General features: G+C 39.1%; 2 protein-coding genes across 3 annotated transcripts in view; one reads left to right on the top strand and one right to left on the bottom strand.

Annotated features, from left to right (window-relative positions):
* Window positions 1–3,382: 3,382 nt before the first annotated feature.
* On the bottom strand, window positions 3,383–14,081 carry LOC138039068 (small ribosomal subunit protein uS11-like). Its single transcript, XM_068885237.1, has 7 exons — window positions 14,000–14,081; window positions 13,778–13,925; window positions 8,378–8,514; window positions 8,242–8,267; window positions 6,760–6,834; window positions 5,939–6,004; window positions 3,383–3,803 (listed from the first exon to the last, which is right to left on the bottom strand). The coding sequence occupies exons 1-7, from the start codon at window positions 14,013–14,015 to the stop codon at window positions 3,696–3,698; spliced, it is 576 nt and encodes a 191-aa protein (XP_068741338.1). The 5' UTR covers window positions 14,016–14,081; the 3' UTR covers window positions 3,383–3,695.
* Window positions 14,057–20,000, top strand: part of LOC138039067 (nuclear cap-binding protein subunit 1-like) — a 56,958-nt gene continuing 51,014 nt past the window's right edge. For both annotated transcript variants that reach the window (XM_068885235.1, XM_068885236.1), the window contains exons 1-2: window positions 14,057–14,214; window positions 14,354–14,442. In XM_068885235.1, the coding sequence (XP_068741336.1) occupies window positions 14,175–14,214; window positions 14,354–14,442 (129 nt within the window). In that variant the 5' untranslated portion in view covers window positions 14,057–14,174. The remainder of the gene's footprint in view (window positions 14,215–14,353; window positions 14,443–20,000) is intronic.

Genomic DNA, 20,000 nt, shown 5'->3' with positions numbered 1-20,000 from the left:
GTCGGGTTTCTAAAAAACTTATCTATTTTGACTTCATGGTGAACTATTTACACAATCACGAGATTGAGCGGCCATTGTAATTGAAAATCACAATGCTGACAAGCACAGAAGAAAAAGAAATGGTTAATAAATATAAAGTTTTTTGCTATCGGAATGTTTTTGGGTTAAAGTAAAGCGACATATCGTTGAAAAATCTTCGTGATAAAGGACTATGTCACGCAAATGATGTAATTTCATGACACTCCAAATTCGCAAAAAGCATGAGTTTAATATAAACAATCTTCGCACTAGTAAGTCGTAGCAATAATTTGGATTAACCAGGGAGTTAAAGAAATATTGTTGCATTCCCAAATAAACTTCATTTTACACTATAATGACAAAACAGATATTTTCCTGAGGTTAAAAACTTAGCTACCTATTAATCATTTGTCAGAGAGAAAAAATTCCTGTTTGTTTGCGTATCACATTTCAACGCAACGTATGCAAATTTCTTAAGCCCAAATATAACACAGCATGATGAATTCATGCAGGTCACCTTTTCCAGCGAAAAATTTATTGAAACAAACATCATATTTGCTATTAGAGGCAAAAAACCCTTCCTATTTCATTGCGTGCGTTAAGATAAGAAACCCAATCGTGTCAAATTACCATACGCAATACAATAAACTTCAGGATCAAACCCTTTCCTGAAGAACCTTTTCCTTGAATAATGAAGCACAAAATAGACGACAAGCTTTCTTTCAAATAATTCTTGGCTGTCACATTTCCAATTATTTTTTTTATCGAAAGACTGTGCAGAGTTGAGTACAAATAAATACAAATAGACAGACAACAGGGATCACAGATCCACTTAAGATGTTCGATTCCTTCTCTGTCTTTGTTGAACCCATAATTTACCAGAGAATTCATTTGGTTTCAGTCTTGTACATACCACCACATTTTGCAAAATATTAGAAATATAGCTCACTTTGATTTCGGCTCGACGGGAGAAAGATTGTTTTGAAGTCCATTACTCGTCGCTTTTAAGATTCCAGATATTCATTTTTCACCGCCTGTCTTGTTTATCCAATTGAAGTTCCATTCTTGAGCTCCATAAGGGTATATTTTGTTTAAAGATGCACTAAAACGCCATTCGTGTTACAATGACTTCCGACGCCATACACCTTATTCCACAATGGCCGCCATTTAGATATTCGTTTCTTTTTATTGAAATTAGACCTTGATGCCTCGTTCAAGGCAAAATATTCTTTTGAATTTGCAGCTCAAGAACGAGGCATCAAGGGCTAATCTGAATAAAAACAAAAGAATATTTAAATGGCGGCCATTTTGGAATAAGGTCTATTGCAGGTTAATTAGATGTTCTACTGTGTCCACCGGATGAAATCTATGCATTCCACTACCCCCTAACATACGCACAGAAGATTCCACGCACAGACACTACTTAGCAGGGGAGAGACAGGAGAGACTTTCCCAACACGAAAAAAAAAAACAAAAAACAAAAACAAATAAAAAACAAACGCACTTTCTAACTGGATTGCCTATGGCAACCCAGTACCGAGTGCGTATCCGCGTATCCACCAAGCTCGGTGTTTCCATTGCGTATCCACCCAATTTAGGTTTAGCTTCGAGGTGGCAGGGTATTATTCTGCAGTTAAGCCCATATATATTAAACAAAGGACAATTTCCTCGTATTTCGATAAATGCTTCCGTCGAAGCGTTTGAATTCACCAAAATCCAATGATGAGAGCAGGTGCGTTCCTTCGGGATGATCCGAAAAAGGATCACTTGGATCATGGTGCATCAAAGGAACCGAAGAATCCTTTCCCAGAGGCAAAAATTGATTTTATCAAACGAGTTGATAAAGGTCGAATAACCACCGTGAAAGATTTAGAAAGCTGGCGTTTCGAGCGTTAGCCCTTCGTTGGAGCGAATAGAGGAATTGTGGTTGTTCTAGGTTTATGTGTGCGGAGGAGCTTTGCTATTGGTAGAAATAGGATGACGTGAATATGTGAATAGATTAATGAAATGAGAGGAGTTCATTGATTCCGTGTGGATAGAGTGTACCCACTTGAAAAATAAATTTTTGTTCGAGATTTTTACGGCTTTCTGTGTTTCCGTGGTGTAAGTGATTTTAGCGGATCGATCAGGTCCTGAGATCTTAACCATGTTAGAAATAAAGGGACAAGTTTTGCATCGTCTGCGTGTCCATTTGAAAGTTGCTGGTTTGTTGTCTGACTTGAAAGCGCTCCTAACTAGAAAGTTACCTATGTTTTTGTCGCATTTGAATGAAATAAGTGGTGGTAGAGAAAAGATGTGTTTAGTTTCGGGATCATTGCGGAGAATTTTGAAGTTTTTAAGAATTACATTTTTGACTGCAAGGTTTTGCGGATGGCAGGTGAGGGCGAATGGAATTCTGTTGGTTTCTTCGTTCTGTGATGTTTGTAGTGCGGTATCTCGATCGATTTCTTGGGCACGATGTTTGCCTGCGGTGACAGCGGAGTCTGGGTAGCCCTGTTTTTAGAAAAACTGGCACATTTCCTCACATTTGTTGTTAAAATCGGAGTCGTTACTACAAAGGCGCCTCAGTCTAAGAAATTGAGAGAATGGAATGGCATTTTTTACGTGTTGTGGATGAGAGGACGAATGTAATAAATAGTTAAGAGAGTTCGTTGGTTTGTAGTGCACGCTGGTAGATAAACTGTTGTCATTGATTGAGTTTAACGTCGAGGAAAATATGCACACTATGCAAAAAGATCTACATAGGCGAAACAGAGAGAAGATTGGCGGACCGCTTTCGCGAACACCTACGAGATGTAGAAAAAAACGACACAGATGCGTCAAACCCAGTTGCACGCAATTTTAATCTTCCTACTCACTCCCACCACAACATGACTATTTGCGGCCTACCTTACACCACGGAAGCACAGAAAGCCGTAAAAATCTCGAACAAAAATTTATTTTTCAAGTGGGCACACTCTATCCACACGGAATCAATGAACGCCTCTTATTAGATTAATCTATTCACATATTCACGTCATCCTATTTCTACCAACAGCAAAGCTCCTCCGCACACATATAAAGTTATTCGACCTTTATCAACTCGTTTGATAAAATCAACTTTTGTTTCAATCCCCCACCGACGCAGTACCACAGTTTCTTTAGAAACTAAACTTTTGCTTTCCCAGAGGCGATTTATCGGTTCCTTTGATGCACCGTGATCCAAGTGATCTTACCTGGGTGCCAGAGGTTTTATTTTTCTTTCGCGAGGAGCGGTTAAAATAGAGAGTGACAACGAGTGACAACCCGGGAAGTTGAGAAGTCGCTTAAATCGCATTCAATCAGACAAATAACCACACAAGAAGCGAGAAAGTCACAACGAAAATAAAGTACGGATTTTGTATTGAGACCTTTTTCGCGGCGTGAGTCTGGCGAACTAACTACTTCACTTCACCTCCCTGCCTCCGGTTACAAAGGTTAAGAAAAGCTTGTAAATTTGAAATCACGCTCATGCAGCTGTCATCGCGCCTTGAACTCATAATATTCTAAATTCCGAGGTTGTCTGCTTCTTCTCTCCAAATATGAACTTTGATGCGAAAGGAACAAAATAATACAACTGAAAATGTGTGTCCTTTCTTAACATGAACTCCGCACCCTTAAGTAAATTCAAATTCATTAACATCTGTGTATGGAAGGCGCTATAGTCTTCTTGCTTTGCGGGGTCTGCAGCCATTGTGAGGAACAGGGGTAACATCTGTCACAGAAACAACACGAACTCCAGCTGATTCAATGCCATTTATGGCGCCCTGCAAGATAACATACTGGTTATATAATACATTTTAGCAAGTCTTGAGTCAGGAACCCTATATTTTGAGCTCTTTGATAGTGGCCATACAGTATTGTGCAAAAAGCAAGGAGAGCGAAATGCACGAATTTCGTTCTTTGCCCGTGCAAACTTTCGACGAAATTTCGCTCGAAAGAAGCAGCAGCAGTAGCAGTAGCAGTAGCAGTAGCAGCAGCAGTAGCAGTAGCAGTAGCAGTAGCAGCAGCAGCAGCAGTAGTAGCAGTAGCAGTAGCAGTAGCAGTAGCAGCAGCAGCAGCAGCAGTAGCAGCAGCAGCAGCAGCAGCAGTAGCAGCAGCAGTAGCAGTAGCAGCAGCAGTAGCAGCAGCAGCAGCAGTAGCAGTAGCAGTAGCAGTAGCAGCAGCAGTAGCAGTAGCAGTAGCAGCAGCAGCAGCAGTAGCAGTAGCAGCAGCAGTAGCAGTAGCAGTAGCAGTAGCAGTAGCAGCAGCAGTAGCAGTAGCAGCAGCAGCAGCAGCAGCAGTAGCAGCAGCAGCAGCAGTAGCAGCAGCAGTAGCAGTAGCAGCAGCAGTAGCAGTAGCAGCAGCAGTAGCAGTAGCAGTAGCAGTAGCAGTAGCAGCAGCAGTAGCAGTAGCAGTAGCAGTAGCAGCAGCAGCAGCAGTAGCAGTAGCAGTAGCAGTAGCAGTAGCAGTAGCAGTAGCAGCAGCAGCAGCAGCAGTAGCAGCAGCAGCAGCAGCAGCAGTAGCAGCAGCAGTAGCAGTAGCAGCAGCAGTAGCAGCAGCAGTAGCAGCAGCAGTAGCAGCAGCAGTAGCAGCAGCAGTAGCAGCAGCAGTAGCAGCAGCAGCAGCAGCAGCAGTAGCAGCAGCAGTAGCAGCAGCAGTAGCAGCAGCAGTAGCAGCAGCAGTAGCAGTAGCAGCAGCAGCAGCAGCAGCAGTAGCAGCAGCAGCAGCAGTAGCAGCAGCAGTAGCAGTAGCAGCAGCAGTAGCAGTAGCAGCAGCAGCAGCAGCAGCAGCAGCAGTAGCAGTAGCAGCAGCAGCAGCAGCAGCAGCAGCAGCAGCAGTAGCAGTAGCAGCAGCAGCAGCAGCAGCAGCAGCAGCAGCAGCAGCAGTAGTAGTTTATTTAGACACGTATCACCAGGTGAGCCAGAGGCTCGTTTAAATGTGAACGTGTATTAAACATAGATGTTAGATACTAGATGTTTCTAACGTCATTTCGCTGAAACAAAGAGAGACAATTCGCAGCATTTTCAAGACCAGTGCGAAAATTTTTAACCAAAAGCTTAATTTCGCTTGTTGTACGCGAAATTTCGTAGTGTGGTTTGCAAATATCGAGCACATTGATCGGCCATTTAGGTTTGTAAACAACTGCGGTCACTTCGACGATCAACATTTTAGAGAATATATTAAGAAGCTGTAAGAAGTCGTGTCAGTTACACTTCTCTAACATTCGCCCTGTGTAATGTGTTTTTATCCATCTTTCTCGGCAGAGAAGACTCGACAAAACATATACAATTTCATAACTTTGGTCGTAAAAACAAACTGTTGACAACAACGCAAAGTCTGTAACTAACGAGCCGGCAATTGTTTAATATCTTGTAGCGTCACAGCGGTAAAAATGGTTCCCGGGTCTATTACACCATCCACATGATTTGAATTCTCTCCCAGTCTACCTTTGCCTAACTCCAACAAAAGTAAACTAACGCCTCAGATAATAAAACAACTAATAAGAAATGAAAAAGATTATATTTCATGTGATACCGGTTTGATACAAAAAGCTTCACTCGGAATGCATAGTAAATGCTTTAATGTCACCCACCACACAAAAATATGTAATAGACAGCCACCAAAAAGATGTGATTGAGTAAATATAATGGTTTGTAATAATAGTTTGGGTGCACAGGAAGAGTGATAAGTCCCGTAGTCTTTGTTCCATTACACTTGGGCTAACACTAAGAATTTGGACTACACAGGAATAAGGGAATAAAGGTATCACTTAATATTACATTTTATTACAGGTATCTCAGCTAAATGCACACTACGCCAATACACTATATTACAATAACGTGTGCCTTTAAGTTTCATTTGAACAACTTGTGAATTTATTATTTTCACAGGTCCCTAAATTCTCTGCTACAATCCTTACCTGTCGACCTGTTCCAATACCACAAACTTTTATACGAGCACTTTCTAACCCAAGAGAAATTGCTTTCTGTACAAAAGAGAAATAACATGAATTAAAACAAGAAATAGATACACCTGTAAGACTTTCTTGCTTCCTGTTTTCGTAAATGTTCACTACCCTAACAACACTGGTAATTAGGTCGGTACAGTAGGTAAGTACACTGTAAGTAGGCATTTTTTAGGTTAACACCATAACTCATAACTACGTGATCATCCTGTTTATCACTGACAGTATAGAATAATGATATTTAGTATAAATACACAGGTGATTATACAAAATCGCGCCCTCTCATTGGCTCGCTATCTCGGATTATCAGCTGATAATCACCTCGACGGACAAAATGGCTGCCAGTAGTCGTTTTGCCACAGTAAGTGAAGATGATTTTGCGTTGAAATGTTTTTCTTTCTCTTTTTTTAAATAATCACCTGTGTATTTATACTAAAACAATTATTCGCCTCAGGCTCAGTGATTATCGGTGAATATTCACCGATAATCACTTCACCTTTGGCAAATAATTGTTAAATATTAATACTGAATGTGATAACTAAATTAAACTATACATTTATAGATTAGCATCCAAGGCAAAGATAACCATTTTTAACAGGCACAAGGTACAACATCATTTAATTATAACTGAAGGTTAGTGAGAGACTTCGATATGAAAAACAAAAACAATACAAACGAGTGGCAGTTCATTGTAGAAGTACAGTAATGGTAAGCTCGGCAAAAAGGCAGAGTCATTATTATCATTTATTCAAAACAGCCATACAATGGGAACGTACATGAGCTGCTGCTATACCAGCCTGTCTACCTGCTGTACTGCTTCCTCGTCGTGCATTTTTGAAGCCCTCTGTACCCTGGCAATATTAATTAATGATAAGAAAGAAAATGCCAACTATGGGTAAATTAGCATAAACGTTATATTAGCGGAGCACCATAGTTAAGAAAATGTGGGGTGGTTTCCATTATGCCTGACCATCAGGTCGGAGACCAGTGGAACTAACCAAGTAAAAATGGAACAACATCTTTCATCAAAGTCAATTTCCAACCGGGCCGAAGCGTTCCATTTACGTTTCAACCGAAATTTCAGCTACATCACAGTGAAATGGGACTGGAAACGAGAATTTTTGCAAATGGAACGGCACTTTTCAGTTGGACCGGACCGACAGGTCAAAGAGGACCACCTCTGTGGTCCTCCAGAGGTGGTCCCAAATATTCCGGTCGCACCGAACTGAAAGGGACCTTTCCATTTGACTTCAGCCTAAAATTTCTGGAAATTTTGCCTTAATGGAAAGCACCCATGGTAACCCATCGACGCGACAAATTTTGGTTTTAGCTATCACATCATTGACCATCTGTCCGTACGTCCACCCCTCCATGTATGCCAATTAGCCAATATCAAAAACACCATAATACTCTTTGTTTGTCCTTCCAAAATTTTGCATAAGCATTGTTTTTATTTTCTCTTGGGACTTACAACAGCCCCAAGAGAAACTGGAAACAAAGCTTAAGCAAAATTTTGGAGGGACAAACAAAGAGTATTATGGTATTTTTTATATCGGCTTATGTGACCAGTATCATGTGAACCATATAGCGGGCTCAAATTTAGAGCTCATCGAGGTCAGCTGCTGGAGCGGCTCTTGTTTGAAGTTTGTCTGACCAATTTGTCCTTTCTCGGTTGCCATATTTTGCCGATTCTTGTTCCAAGCAAAGCTGGCATTTTCAATGAAATACATCAAATGTGAATGATCTCGTTTTCAGAGATAAAGTGGACTAAAGTAGTGACACTACATCAATGAAACTTTTTTGACCTTGAAGTGACAAAGTTTCCTAAAGATCTGTCACATCACAAGCTGATATGTGTGTGTGATTAATTTTAGCGTGATTCCTATTAACTGGCTTTTGCAGCTTTTGACAGTTGACTCTGAAATGGCTGTTTCCTTTTCTGTTCGCTTCCTGAGGGTTTGCTTGTTTTCTTTTAAAACTCATGGGGTTCAAGAAAAATTCATTGCCTAACTGGTGAATTCCACAGTAAATTTCACTTGAACAACCAACATTGCACTCATTGCTTTGTGATTCATGCGATATCGGTTCTTTGCATGAAATTTAGTCAGTTAGGCAATGAATTTTTCTATAGAAGAAAGGAAAGAGAATGATTTAATTAAGCAGTAACCAGAAACACCAAAATGTGGATAATTCCAAAACCTTTTATTTTCACTAACCCTACAGCCAATATTAAAGTACTTTATATTTTAAATACTTACAGCTGATACCCATCCTAATGTTTTTCCTGTAACATGAAATATTTAAAACAATTCAGCAAAGAGCATTATAATAATCATCTTAAATGTTAACTTTAAAGATAAGGAAATAATGTAATTAAAGATAAGGTCAACAAACCTGTTGGGTCTGATAACGTAATGACAGTGTTGTTAAATGTTGCATTAATGTGAATTATAGGAAGATTCTTGTACTTTGCAGCCTGAGCAGCAGATCTCTTGAAATGCTTTTTTACATCCAAATATGATCCCATCAGTCTGAAATGCACAGAAAATTCCATGTGTTATTCTAACACAATAATTATTATTAAGTAATAACCAGTTTTAGTTATCAGTTTCAATACCCTGAATCTGAATATCCCTTGTTGAAAACATGAGTTTCAAAATACTGGTTATGTGTAAAACAACATTAATTAAGAACATCCTTTAGTTTGCACTGACAAAAGATAAAAGTTTTTCCTTTGTTGAAACTCACAGCTGCTCATGAAAAAAAGTATCTACATGTATTGTATACAGAGAATACTCAATTTTACTATAATAATAATAATAATAATAATAATAATAATAATAATAATAATAATAATAATAATAATAATAATAGGACCTTAAAAGAGAAATTGCACGAATGTGACATGAGAACTGTGCAGGTGGTACCAATTATTGTTGTAGAATCATTGGGAAAGTTGGATGTCAAAATTGGTGTTTGATTACTCCAGAAAACTATGTTTCTAGGAACAGTAAGGATTTTGAGAAAAGTATTAGAGCTGTAGGGCAAGGAGAAAACTCTAAGGGACCTTTGGTCATGGGCTTTGACTCGCTCCCTTAGGAAGCCAACCAGAAAAAGATCATCCAGTTCACAAAGATGAAAAATAATAATAATAATAATAATAATAATAATAATAATATTATTATTATTATTACTATTCTTAATTAGCAGTTTTTATTTTTGAGAAGTATTTTTTTTTGCAAAGGGCTTTGGACACCCTTGTCAAGTCCTTTAAGGTCTTTTTAAAGGAAAATGAGGTGTCCCTGGAAAAATAAAATTGTTGTGCTGCTATTTTCTGTATAGGGTCAAACTACATATCATATTAAAGCTAATAGATTGAATTATTTGAAAGCTTTAGTTTTTTGGTATTTAATATTTGCCTTTAGTTTTGAGGCCTCAAACTCAGAAAGACAGAGTCTGCTACAGAAGCTCCTGCCCCTTCACTGGTCTTTTGTGGGTTCATATGTTCCCATGATGAATGAATCAATGGACGAAATGATATGTGAAATGAATCACATATTGAACTGTGGATAGAAAATCAAGTGAATCTATGATCTGAAAATTCAGGCTTCTCTTTGCAGTTCAACTTAGGATTCATTTCATATAAAATTATCATTTTGTTCACTGATTCACTCGTCACAGGAACAAAATTATGAACCCACAAAGGACCATCTCCCACCATTGGTGGCTTCATAGCTCAGCTTGTTAGAGCGGCATCACAAGGTCATCACAAGGTCATGGGTTCAAGGTCATGGGTTCAAGCTCCATTGAAGCCCTGAATTTTTCAGGCTTCTCTACGCAATTGCTAAAATTGCGTTCACAACTGCGAGGATCATAGGTTCATTAGGTTTTATTCTGTCTAATGCCAGAAAATTTTACTTGTCAATGGGGGCCATCCTGGGGCGATTGTGGCAGGGATCAACACTAACGGTAGCCAACTAGCCACAGGCTAGTGAAATTTCAGTTTTGGCTAGTAGATTTTGAGCTTCCACTAGCCATCGGGGCTAGTAAATATTGTGAAGCAGTGGAGTTCTAGACGAAAACAAAAATGAAAAATATTTGTCATGGATAAGGCAAAAGGAGAGAATAGAAACTAACAACAGAAACTGTGAGCGAATTCTATGGAATTTACTACGGTAACCTTAAAAAATGATAAGTTTTAAAAAACAAATTGAAGAGGAAACTAACACGGATTACACTATCCCCACGCCACGTTACCAACGATTAATCACATATGAATCATGCGGAACTTGTCGGCTGCTGTTTCCATATGCATGTTTTCATATGGGTGTAACTCCGTCGCAAACAATCACAAGCACCTTCCAAGAGCTTGATCACAAACAGTTTGCGGAAATGGAAACACCTTTTACATTCATCCCCGACCAATCGCCGATGATCACAAACAAGACGCAAGAGATAGGAAATTTTCTATTGTTACGTCTGGTTGGCAACGAGTAGCAATGCAAAAGCAAGGAAACAATGATAAGGAAACACAATTGTAAACTGTTTCTGATTGTTTGCGATCAATTGACGATATTTTTAAGTAATAAAAGTATAAGTAATGAAAATGGCGTCTGAGTATGATTGTGGCAATGAGGATACTCCTCAAAACAGTGTGAATTTAATGATGTGTTAAGGGAATACCCCGCCAAATATACCTGTAACAAAGTTCTTGATCACAAAGATTCCTATAGTATAATTTGATACTGGCTATGCTGCAGCCGTTGCTGCTCCTCGAAAATGTATCGGACCCAGAATCGGTGGCGTCTCTTGACACTTCCTCTCTGCCTTCTTCTTCGCAACAATTCAAACATAACAAGAAGTTGAACACGACACAAAAGCTAATTCTGGTTTTATTTTTGTGCCCTTTTCTTACGATGTCATGAGATCAAGTTACGTAAGGCATTCACGTATATGGAAAACAGGATCACAAACACAAGCACAAAAGTGACAGTGTTTGCGATCGAGCCAATGCAAACTGTTCTCAACGTTGTTACGTTTATTCATATTCATTGCTAATGCGCATCTTAACATGACTATGATCAGATGCGGAATACCGTGTATATGGAAAGAGGTCACATACTTGTTTAGAAATTGAATCCAAATATAATTTACTTCAAATTAAAAAAAAGAAAGAGATAATATGGAGCGACTTATCTCATTTACTTTGAATGGTGAATCTCACATAAAAAGAGAGAAAACTTGCTTGCAAGCCTTGTGGCTGCCGAAAACCATTCACGCATAAATGCTCGGATTGCTGTTTGAAAATATTTTTTAAAAAAATCTTATATGAGGGCAAGTCTTTCCTTTCGAATTTCCTTTAAATATCTAATTTAAGATATTATCTTCCAGATTCCGCTGCTTTTGTGATTCATGTATAGAATGGCACTTTCAGGTTAAAATTTCAATCGCAAATAGCTCTAATCAAAAGAACAGCCTTTCCACAGACTTCCAAACGAGCTGTTTAGTTCTATGTACAGTTTATTTCTTAATTTACTTTATTCCGCATTTTGTCAACGGTTCTGTGAGAATTGGCCTCAAGGCCACAAAAACTTTGCCCTTGTGAGAAAAATATGGGAAGCAGTACACTCCAACATATTAAATTTTGTGCCACTGTTGCGAGGATGGATATGAGAATATGAGAATACTTACTAAAAGCGCGAGTTGTGTTAGGTTATGTGGATTTTTTTTCATGTTAGGTTTTACCAACGAACGAAACTGCGCATGACGAGACTTGGCTAGAGCAAATTTAGATTTGGTTAGTGAAATCAGACCTGATACTAGCCACTAGGCTAGTGAGCTAAAAAGTTAGTCTCGAGCCCTGTGTGGTGTGAATGGGTTAATACTTCGTATATTAATTAATTGAGGGAGCCTACATGTATCTCTTATAAGCCCAGTGGTTTCCAATCCTTTGGGCCTCCTCGCCATTACTTTTTAAAATACTCTTAATAGTATGCTCTGTACTGAGGTAAAACAATAAACTTGAACTTGAGTTTGTCGATTCTCTATTCTGCTCTGAGAGGTTTTTCCCCTCTCCTAAAAAACTTTGATTTGATTTGTTCTGATTTCCATTAATTTGTAGTTTCCCCAATTACTAGAGCACTTGTGCTCAGCTAAATAACCTTCAGACTTAACTAAAGTGATTGTTATTATTATTGCTATTATCATAACCATTACAATTTTGTCAAATTTGATTGGTGCCTTAACTGCTTTAAACTGTAATTGGACACCTGCAATCAGACAGTTACATCAGCCAATCATATTAAGTACACTCAGTTTAATCCACCAATCACAGAATTTATCACAATAACCAAAGCATTAACCACCTACCCTACCAAACTGGGGATTTTCCAAAATGTATGAATTTGTAACATTAGACGGTGAAATAGGAATGCAATTGTTTTCTCGGAAATTGTAAAGGTTATGATTAATTGGTAACAGGACATGTTGTCCAATTTGGTACACTACCAAGTTTCCTTGACGAGTTCACTTGTCAAAGAAAACTTGCCGACTGTACAAACATGCAAGTTTTCCTTAAAAAGTTTTTCCTTGACAAGTTTTCCTTGATAGTGTAAATGGGAAATATGACAAGTTTTCCTTGAAAAGTGCACTTGTCAAGTAATTTACACTAGCAAATATCATCCTTGACAAGTTTTCCTTGACAGGTGTCGTTGTTCAAAAACTGGCATGCTAGGACAAGGACACTTGTCAAGGAAAAACTTGTCATAATATTTTTCCATTCACACTGCCAAGGAAGATTTGTCAAGGAAAACTTGTCAAGGAAAATTGCTAGTGTAAATGAGGCTTTAATCATCATAAATTCACTTTGGTATATTCTGCAGTTAATTAAGCAAATAATAATTAAAAACAGGTCTCAAAAACACACTTATGACATTTTGATGAAATTACACCATAGCCCACCCCGCTAGCAGAGCCTTTCTTTTGCTTGCTTGATTTTGGCATTCTCGAGAAAGGCTCTGCATGAATCAAGTAAGATCTTTTTTGAATATGTGCTGCATGTTGCCAGGATACAGTCTCAAACCCAAGCCTAGTATGCCAAATCTCGCCACCATCTTGGTTTTTCATGCCAGCGGGCTCAATTATAACCATCAGTTTTGTCACTAAACGGACGCTCACACTGGAAAAACCAGTTTGACGAGAGAAAACAAGATTGACTAGTCCAGAAGTTCGGGCTGCGGCGGTTTCAAAGAGTTGACGTGATTCGGGCAGAGCCTACTTTTCTCCTCCTCAGTAAAGAAAAATACAAAAGGAGGCTCTGCTTGCAGGGTGACCATAGCCAGGACTCAAGTGATAAAGAGCATGGTCGCTTTAGGTTCACTGTTGGCACATAGTTATCCAATGATAACTAACTGATCAGATATATTAATTGATATAATTATTAGCTGAATCACAGCTAAACTTTAGAGTACCCAGCCACTAATTTGCATATGAATAGAGAAGTCTCGTTCCCCAAACCATTGAAGACTACATAGATGGTGGCTGCGTATTCTGAAATTCAAGCTCCAGAATCATGTTATATCCCTGAAAAGATACATTTATGTCGAAAACGTAACCCACCACACTTCACAATTCCTGATCACGATCAGTGATCAAAATTTTCTCCAAACACATCACAGAAGCCGAGGGGACGGGATAGTGCGTAAGGCTTGACATGGTTTGACTTCAAACCTCTGATAGCTGACACGTCGATTTATGAAAATTATGTAAGCGCCATCTTGGCATATCTAAGACCACCTTTTTGTCTGAATTGGATGGAGTCCTTTCTTGCTACAAGTATAAAGGCTGAGTCTTTGAAAAACACACAAGACCAGGGAGCGGTGGCACTGAACTCTGCCATGCCAAAGTTCCTTTGAAAGCAATCTATAATGACTTCTTGCGGCTCCTAGAGGAAAGATTAAAGAGGATTCGTCCAGAAAACAACCACATACAAGTAAGAAAGGATCACTTTCTGCCTACCATAAAACAACGCCATCTTGGAGTGGACAGGCTTGGTTTCTAAGGCTTTGAGGGCCTTAGTAACCAGGTGACTTGACTTCCTATCGTTCGCTAACTTATTCGTTTCCTTGTTTTCAACTTTTCTCGCCGATTCATTGAACAAAACAAGTAAAGTTCTGTGACGTTTGATAAAGAAATGTCAAGAGAAAAAAGAAAAGCGTACAACGAAGATGTCGGTTCGTTAATTCGTTCCTTTTCTTACATGTATGAGGTTAAGAATAAACAAGCTTAAATTATGTGTGACAGCAAGCTAAGCTACCTTTGTTTAATGAAACGACTGTTTAGCGGATTTCAAATCATGTTCAATTTTTCTAGATGGAAGGGCACGGAAGCGGAGAAGGACTACTGAAGTTGTGGACATTGAGGACCGCCTTGAATCACTTATCACACGTGTTGGAGAAAAGGTATTTGCCAATTAAATATTCCACATTCTGTAAATGGCATCGAGCAGTCACTGAAGGTGAAAACCCCTTGCTATGATGTTCCTCGAGTTAAACTCTAGCTAATTAGTCTATGAAGCATTCTTTTTCGGCCTAAGTAAAACATACCAGTACTTTTTAAATTTATGTGGGAATTTATCAAGCGACGGAAAACCTGTACGTTATGAATGTAATTAAGTTCTGGATTAATACACAATGTACGTAATCTGAATCATCTGCAGTTAGTCGATAAGAATTGACCACGTCTGTTCAGGATTTTGGCATGGGTTTGAGAAGTTTCCTCCAAGTAGGTCTGTCATAGGCACTCACCTGCCATTGGTTGAGATTAAGATCTGCCCATTTCATATTCCTCTTGGTGACATGACAACTTTGATTACTTTCCTATACAGAGTTGAAAGTGTAACACCTGCCTTGGTAGTCTGTTTATATTGTCCATCTTGTGCATGTGTCCTTAAAATAACCAACTAAGGTTTTTCTCAACAAGAATATCAGCCATTGATAGTAGGCCTGCAATGTGGTGAATTGTAACTTTCATAATCTTGTCCTCAGGGTTTTTACTGGGTTGCCAGTATGGCAAACCCAATTGGGGTCTGTGTTTAGTTTGTTTTATTTTTTTCTTTTTTTTTTTTTTCCCGTGTCGGTAAAAGTCTTGCCTGTCACTCCCCTGCTAAGTGGTGTCTTTGTGCATAGAGCCTTCTGTGTGTATTTTCTTAGGATCGAGAGGGTAGTGGGAAATGCGTAGATTTCTCTGGTGGACACAGTAGAACGATTAACTTAACCGGCAATGGCGTCGAAAGTCATGTAACGCGAATGGCGTTTTAGTGGATCTTTGGACAAAATATACCCTTATGAAGCTCAATAATGGCAAGTCAATTGGATATACAGGCGGTGGAATCTTAAAAGCGACGAGTAATGGACTTCGACAACAATCTATCGCCCGTCGAGCCGAAATCAAAGTGAGCTGTATTTACCTGAAGTACATGGCAATTTGACACGATTGAGTTTCTTGACTTCACGTACGCAATGAAATAGGAAGAGGTTTTCGCCTCTAAGAGCAAATAATTATGTTGTTTCTTTCAATAAATTTTTCGCTGGAAAAGGATTCTGTGGCAGAGTACATTGTCGCGCTTCAGTGGCTGCGTCACGAACTTTGATTGGTCTTGAAAATTTTCGACTTTTTTCGTCTGCTTATACGTATTTTTGCTTAGTTTGGGATCAACACTGGTCAATATGAAGCTTACTTACTCAAGTTTTGAATTATGGAATATTATTTCTACACTTCCTGCGAAGTTACGTTTGGATTACTCAACGTGGAAGAGCTTAAAACTCGCTGGAATAGCAAAATCTGTTTCTCAACGTGGCTGTACTGTGGAGCTGGCCGAAATAAGCAACGACGAATAACTACTGTTCTGGGCTACGGCAGATATTATAAATCATATTTTGATAATTATTATTCTTCAAAATGTTTCTTCGATTCTTACGTGCAAATTTTTTCGGTGGAGCAGAACAACATCAACAATGGGAACAATACATCAAATAATGCTACGGTGAACACTATACTGAATAACTTATCATACGTGAAGAAATGCCAGCAATTACTTCCAACTGCAAAACAATTATGCTTTGCCGTCGCAAACGTACGATCTGCAAGAAGTAAGACTGATCTTATTATTGATCATGTGATGGGTAACAAAATTGACCTTTGTGTGCTTACTGAGACATGGCTTAAAGATGAAGATTCTGTTAGTATTTCTTCACTATCACCACCAGGATATTTGTTTCATAATTGTCCTCGACCTTCGCAGCGCATTGGAGGCAGTATTGGATTAATGCACAGAGATAATCTTCAGACTTCTCGAACTGACTCTGGAGAAAAACGATCCTTTGAATATTGTGAATGGAACATTTATGAACTTAACTAGACCACTGAAAATCATTGGCATCTACCGACCACCTTACTCTGAGGCACACCCAGTGTCTGCTAAAATATTGTTATGTGTCCTGAAGTTTTGCTATCTCTGGTGATTTCAATTTTCATCTCGACAGCCATACTGACTCTGACGCTGATAAATTCTCGGATTTACTGGAAACGTTTGGTCTCATACAACATGTTACTACACCTATGCATTCATCTGGTCATATCTTAGACCTTGTTGTGACTCGATCATGTTATGATTTGCTCCTACAAACTCCACGTACAACGTTCTTCATCTCTGATCATTGCTTTATTGAAACTGCTATGGCTTTTCCTCGCCCTGAACTTTCTATAAAAGAAATCTGTTTACATCAGTACAAGAAGATCGATATTGAGACTTTCAAGAACAACATCCTTGACTCTAAGCTACACCACAATCCTCCAACTGACCTGTTAAATCTGGCCAAGACCTACGACAAGGTACTTACAGATATTCTAGACAGCAATGCTCCTTTATTGCATAAAACGGTAACTGTAAGGCCTATGGTCCCGTGGTTTAACCCTGAGCTTAAAGCCTTGAAAGCAAAGGGAAGAAAGTTAGAGAAGAAAATGTTGTGAAGCCAGTGGAAATCTGACAAAGATGCGTATCGTGAAATATGCAACAAGTTCACAAAGCTACTGCACGAAAGTAAACATCTTTACTACACTGAACAAATCAATCAATGTGCTGGGATTCCCGTAAACTGTTTCGGGTTGTCACCTCGTTGTGCAATAAGAAGCAAGAATGTCCACTGCCACCTCATAATGACAGTGGAACTCTCGCCAATGATTTTGGTGATTTTTTTTGCCGCAAAATTGATCTGCTAAGAGAGGAAATTGACAGCATTCATATGGTTCCACCACAAATTAATTGTTATCCACCAGAAATTCAACTTCACTCATTTTCTACCGTTACAGAATCGAATGTTGGTGCTGTCATCATGAGCTCCTCCAGTGCGTTTTGTAAACAGGATCCAATTCCCACATGGTTACTGAAGTTATGCATTGATGAACTTCTCGCAGTAATAACCGAAATGGTAAATCTCTCCATCCGTTATGGACTTGTTCCTGCTGATTGGAAGTGTGCTCTTGTGAAACCACTTTTGAAAAAACTGGACCTTGAACCTGTACTCAACAACTTCCGACCTGTCAGTAATCTGTCCTTTATTTCAAAGTGTGCTGAGAAACTGGTACTTCAACAATTATTGTCGCACTGCTCTGAGAATGTACCGCTTCCTAGCAACCAATCTGCTTATCGGAAATACCATTCTACTGAAACTTGCCTTTTTAAGGTGCAGAATGACATTTTGCTAAGCATGGATCGACAAGAGGTTACACTTCTCGTATTACTTGACTTAAGTGCTGCATTTGACACTATTGATCATAATTTACTACTTAACTTACTTAATCTGATTTCGGTGTTATTGGTAGTGCACTTCAGTGGGTCCGTTCTTTTCTATCTGAAAGACGACAGCGAGTAGTTGTTGGTCAATCTTGTTCTAAAGACTATCAAATGAAGTATGGAGTCCCGCAAGGAAGTTGTATCGGTCCAATCTTGTTCCTGCTGTATACTTCTCGACTCTTTAAACTTATGGAAAAACATTTACCAGATAGGCAAGGCTACGCGGATGATACGCAGCTATATCTATCTTTTCGGCCGTCATCCTCTGAAGAGATGGATTGTGCACTATCTGCGTTATGTGCTGCCATTGATGTGCGTGGCTTATCTCTCACAAACTAAAATTCAATGACACCAAAACTGAGTTTACCATTATTGGTGCTCGCCAACAGCTAGCTAAAGTGGAAATACCTTCTGTGAAAGTGGGGACAGCTGACATAGCACCCTTGACCAGCATCAGGAATCTTGGTGCCTGGTTTGATGATAAAATGTCTATGAATGATCACATCAACAAGACCTGTAGTAAAGCCTTCAGAGGACTTTACAACATCAGACAAATCAGAAAACTTCTTTCAACAGACACTACTAAAATACTAGTCCATGCCTTTGTAACATCGCACCTGGACTATTGTAACTCGCTACTGTTTCGCCTACCTGCATATCAACAAGAACGTCTTCAGAAGGTGCTTAATGCAGCTGCACCAGTCATATGCTTTATTCCCAAGTACGACCACATTACACCATCGCTTATAAAACTACACTGGCTTCCAGTGAAGCAGAGAGTTGAGTTCAAAATTGCTCTATTAGTGTTTAAAGCAGTAAATGGCTTGTCTCCTGTGTACCTGACTAATTTACTTCAGATTCAGCCAACACAGAGATATAAACTTAGGTCTGATGATAAAAAACTACTGTTCATACCAAGATCTAAATCAAAATCAGGTGACCGTGCTTTTGCTATAGCCGGACCTAGAATATGGAACGATTTACCACTTGACATTAGACTATCGGCAAATTTGGAGACTTTTAAAAAAAATCTTAAGACCTATCTTTTTAAAAAGGCTTACTATTGACTCCTAATTGACTCCTAATTGTTAATAATAATTGTATTCACTGGTACTTTTTTACCTAGTCACAGCCCAATCAAAATGTGCCGGCAGTTGGCTATTTGGCCGCCTTCAACGCAGTATCTGCCGCTTACTTCGAATTCACACTTGTCAGACTTGTATTCAGGATGAGGTTGTTCGTGTTGTTGTTAATCACTACGTTTTGATTGCATACTGCTATCCTTCATCCTTTCTCAGGCTATAAGGTCTCTTCTAAACTTCTAGTTCAAATTGTAACTAAGAAATACTCCAGGTAAATGTAAACCCTAGCCGCACACGATCGCTTCTGCAGGAACACGCTCATTGCGTGGGAAAGTGAGCCAAATGGATTGTCAGCGGTCACGGTTGTTGCAGGTACAAACAAGATGGCGTCCAAATGATCTCGTGATGTTGGTGCAGGGACTCGCAAATTTCTAAATGTTTTCGTATGGTATCAAGTATGTAGTCCCGGAAACCCATAGCTTTGCATTGAGATTATATATAGCTCAAATTATTTGAAGATCTGAAGTCTTCACTTTATCTGACTCTATAATATTATTATGAGGCAACTCACTTTCACAGTTGAGACGTACTTGCTTGTACTATAGTTATCCTTTTTTCCAATAATGTTTCTGGTGGAATATAACTTTAATTTGAAAACTGAAGGGTTTTGTGACTCTTAATTCATTACTGTAATCTTAATGCCATCTAATACATGTAGGAGCTCAGTTTACCCTAAAATGCACCAGATGCAACCATTTGAACCCAATTCTTTTAAAAATTTTCGGGGAAGCATGCCCCAGGACTCCCTAACATGCAAGGGCCAGAGGCCCTTTAAGCAGCGGCCTTGGGCCTCTGCTGCCTATTACTATAGCCAGTTTGCCTACTACTCCAAAACATTTTCACTGGGCTGAGTCACTTAATTTCTCCCGCAGTCAACTCCTTCAGATGAGGTTACTGTGACTGTTTTTAGTGAATGTGGGAGTCCATGGGTACAGATTATTCTCTCCAGGAAATCAATAACGTTGAGAATGTCTACTTTAAAGTAACAACTATAGTAGTCTACAACAACGAGTACGTATTCTCT

This window comes from Montipora capricornis, chromosome 2 (genome assembly GCF_036669925.1).
Source record: "Montipora capricornis isolate CH-2021 chromosome 2, ASM3666992v2, whole genome shotgun sequence".
NCBI classification, from domain to species: domain Eukaryota; kingdom Metazoa; phylum Cnidaria; class Anthozoa; order Scleractinia; family Acroporidae; genus Montipora; species Montipora capricornis.
Note: the sequence above shows the minus strand (reverse complement) of the source record. Positions and strands in the feature narration are given on the sequence as shown.

Bases quoted from the DNA above. Each gene is read 5' to 3' on its own strand.
- LOC138039068 (XM_068885237.1), bottom strand. The intron at 8,515-13,777 runs GTGGTCTTAGAT...TGTGCATTTCAG, and splicing joins CATCCAATTCAGACAAAAAG to ACTGATGGGATCATATTTGG. The intron at 8,268-8,377 runs GTTTGTTGACCT...TTCATGTTACAG, and splicing joins TACGTTATCAGACCCAACAG to GAAAAACATTAGGATGGGTA.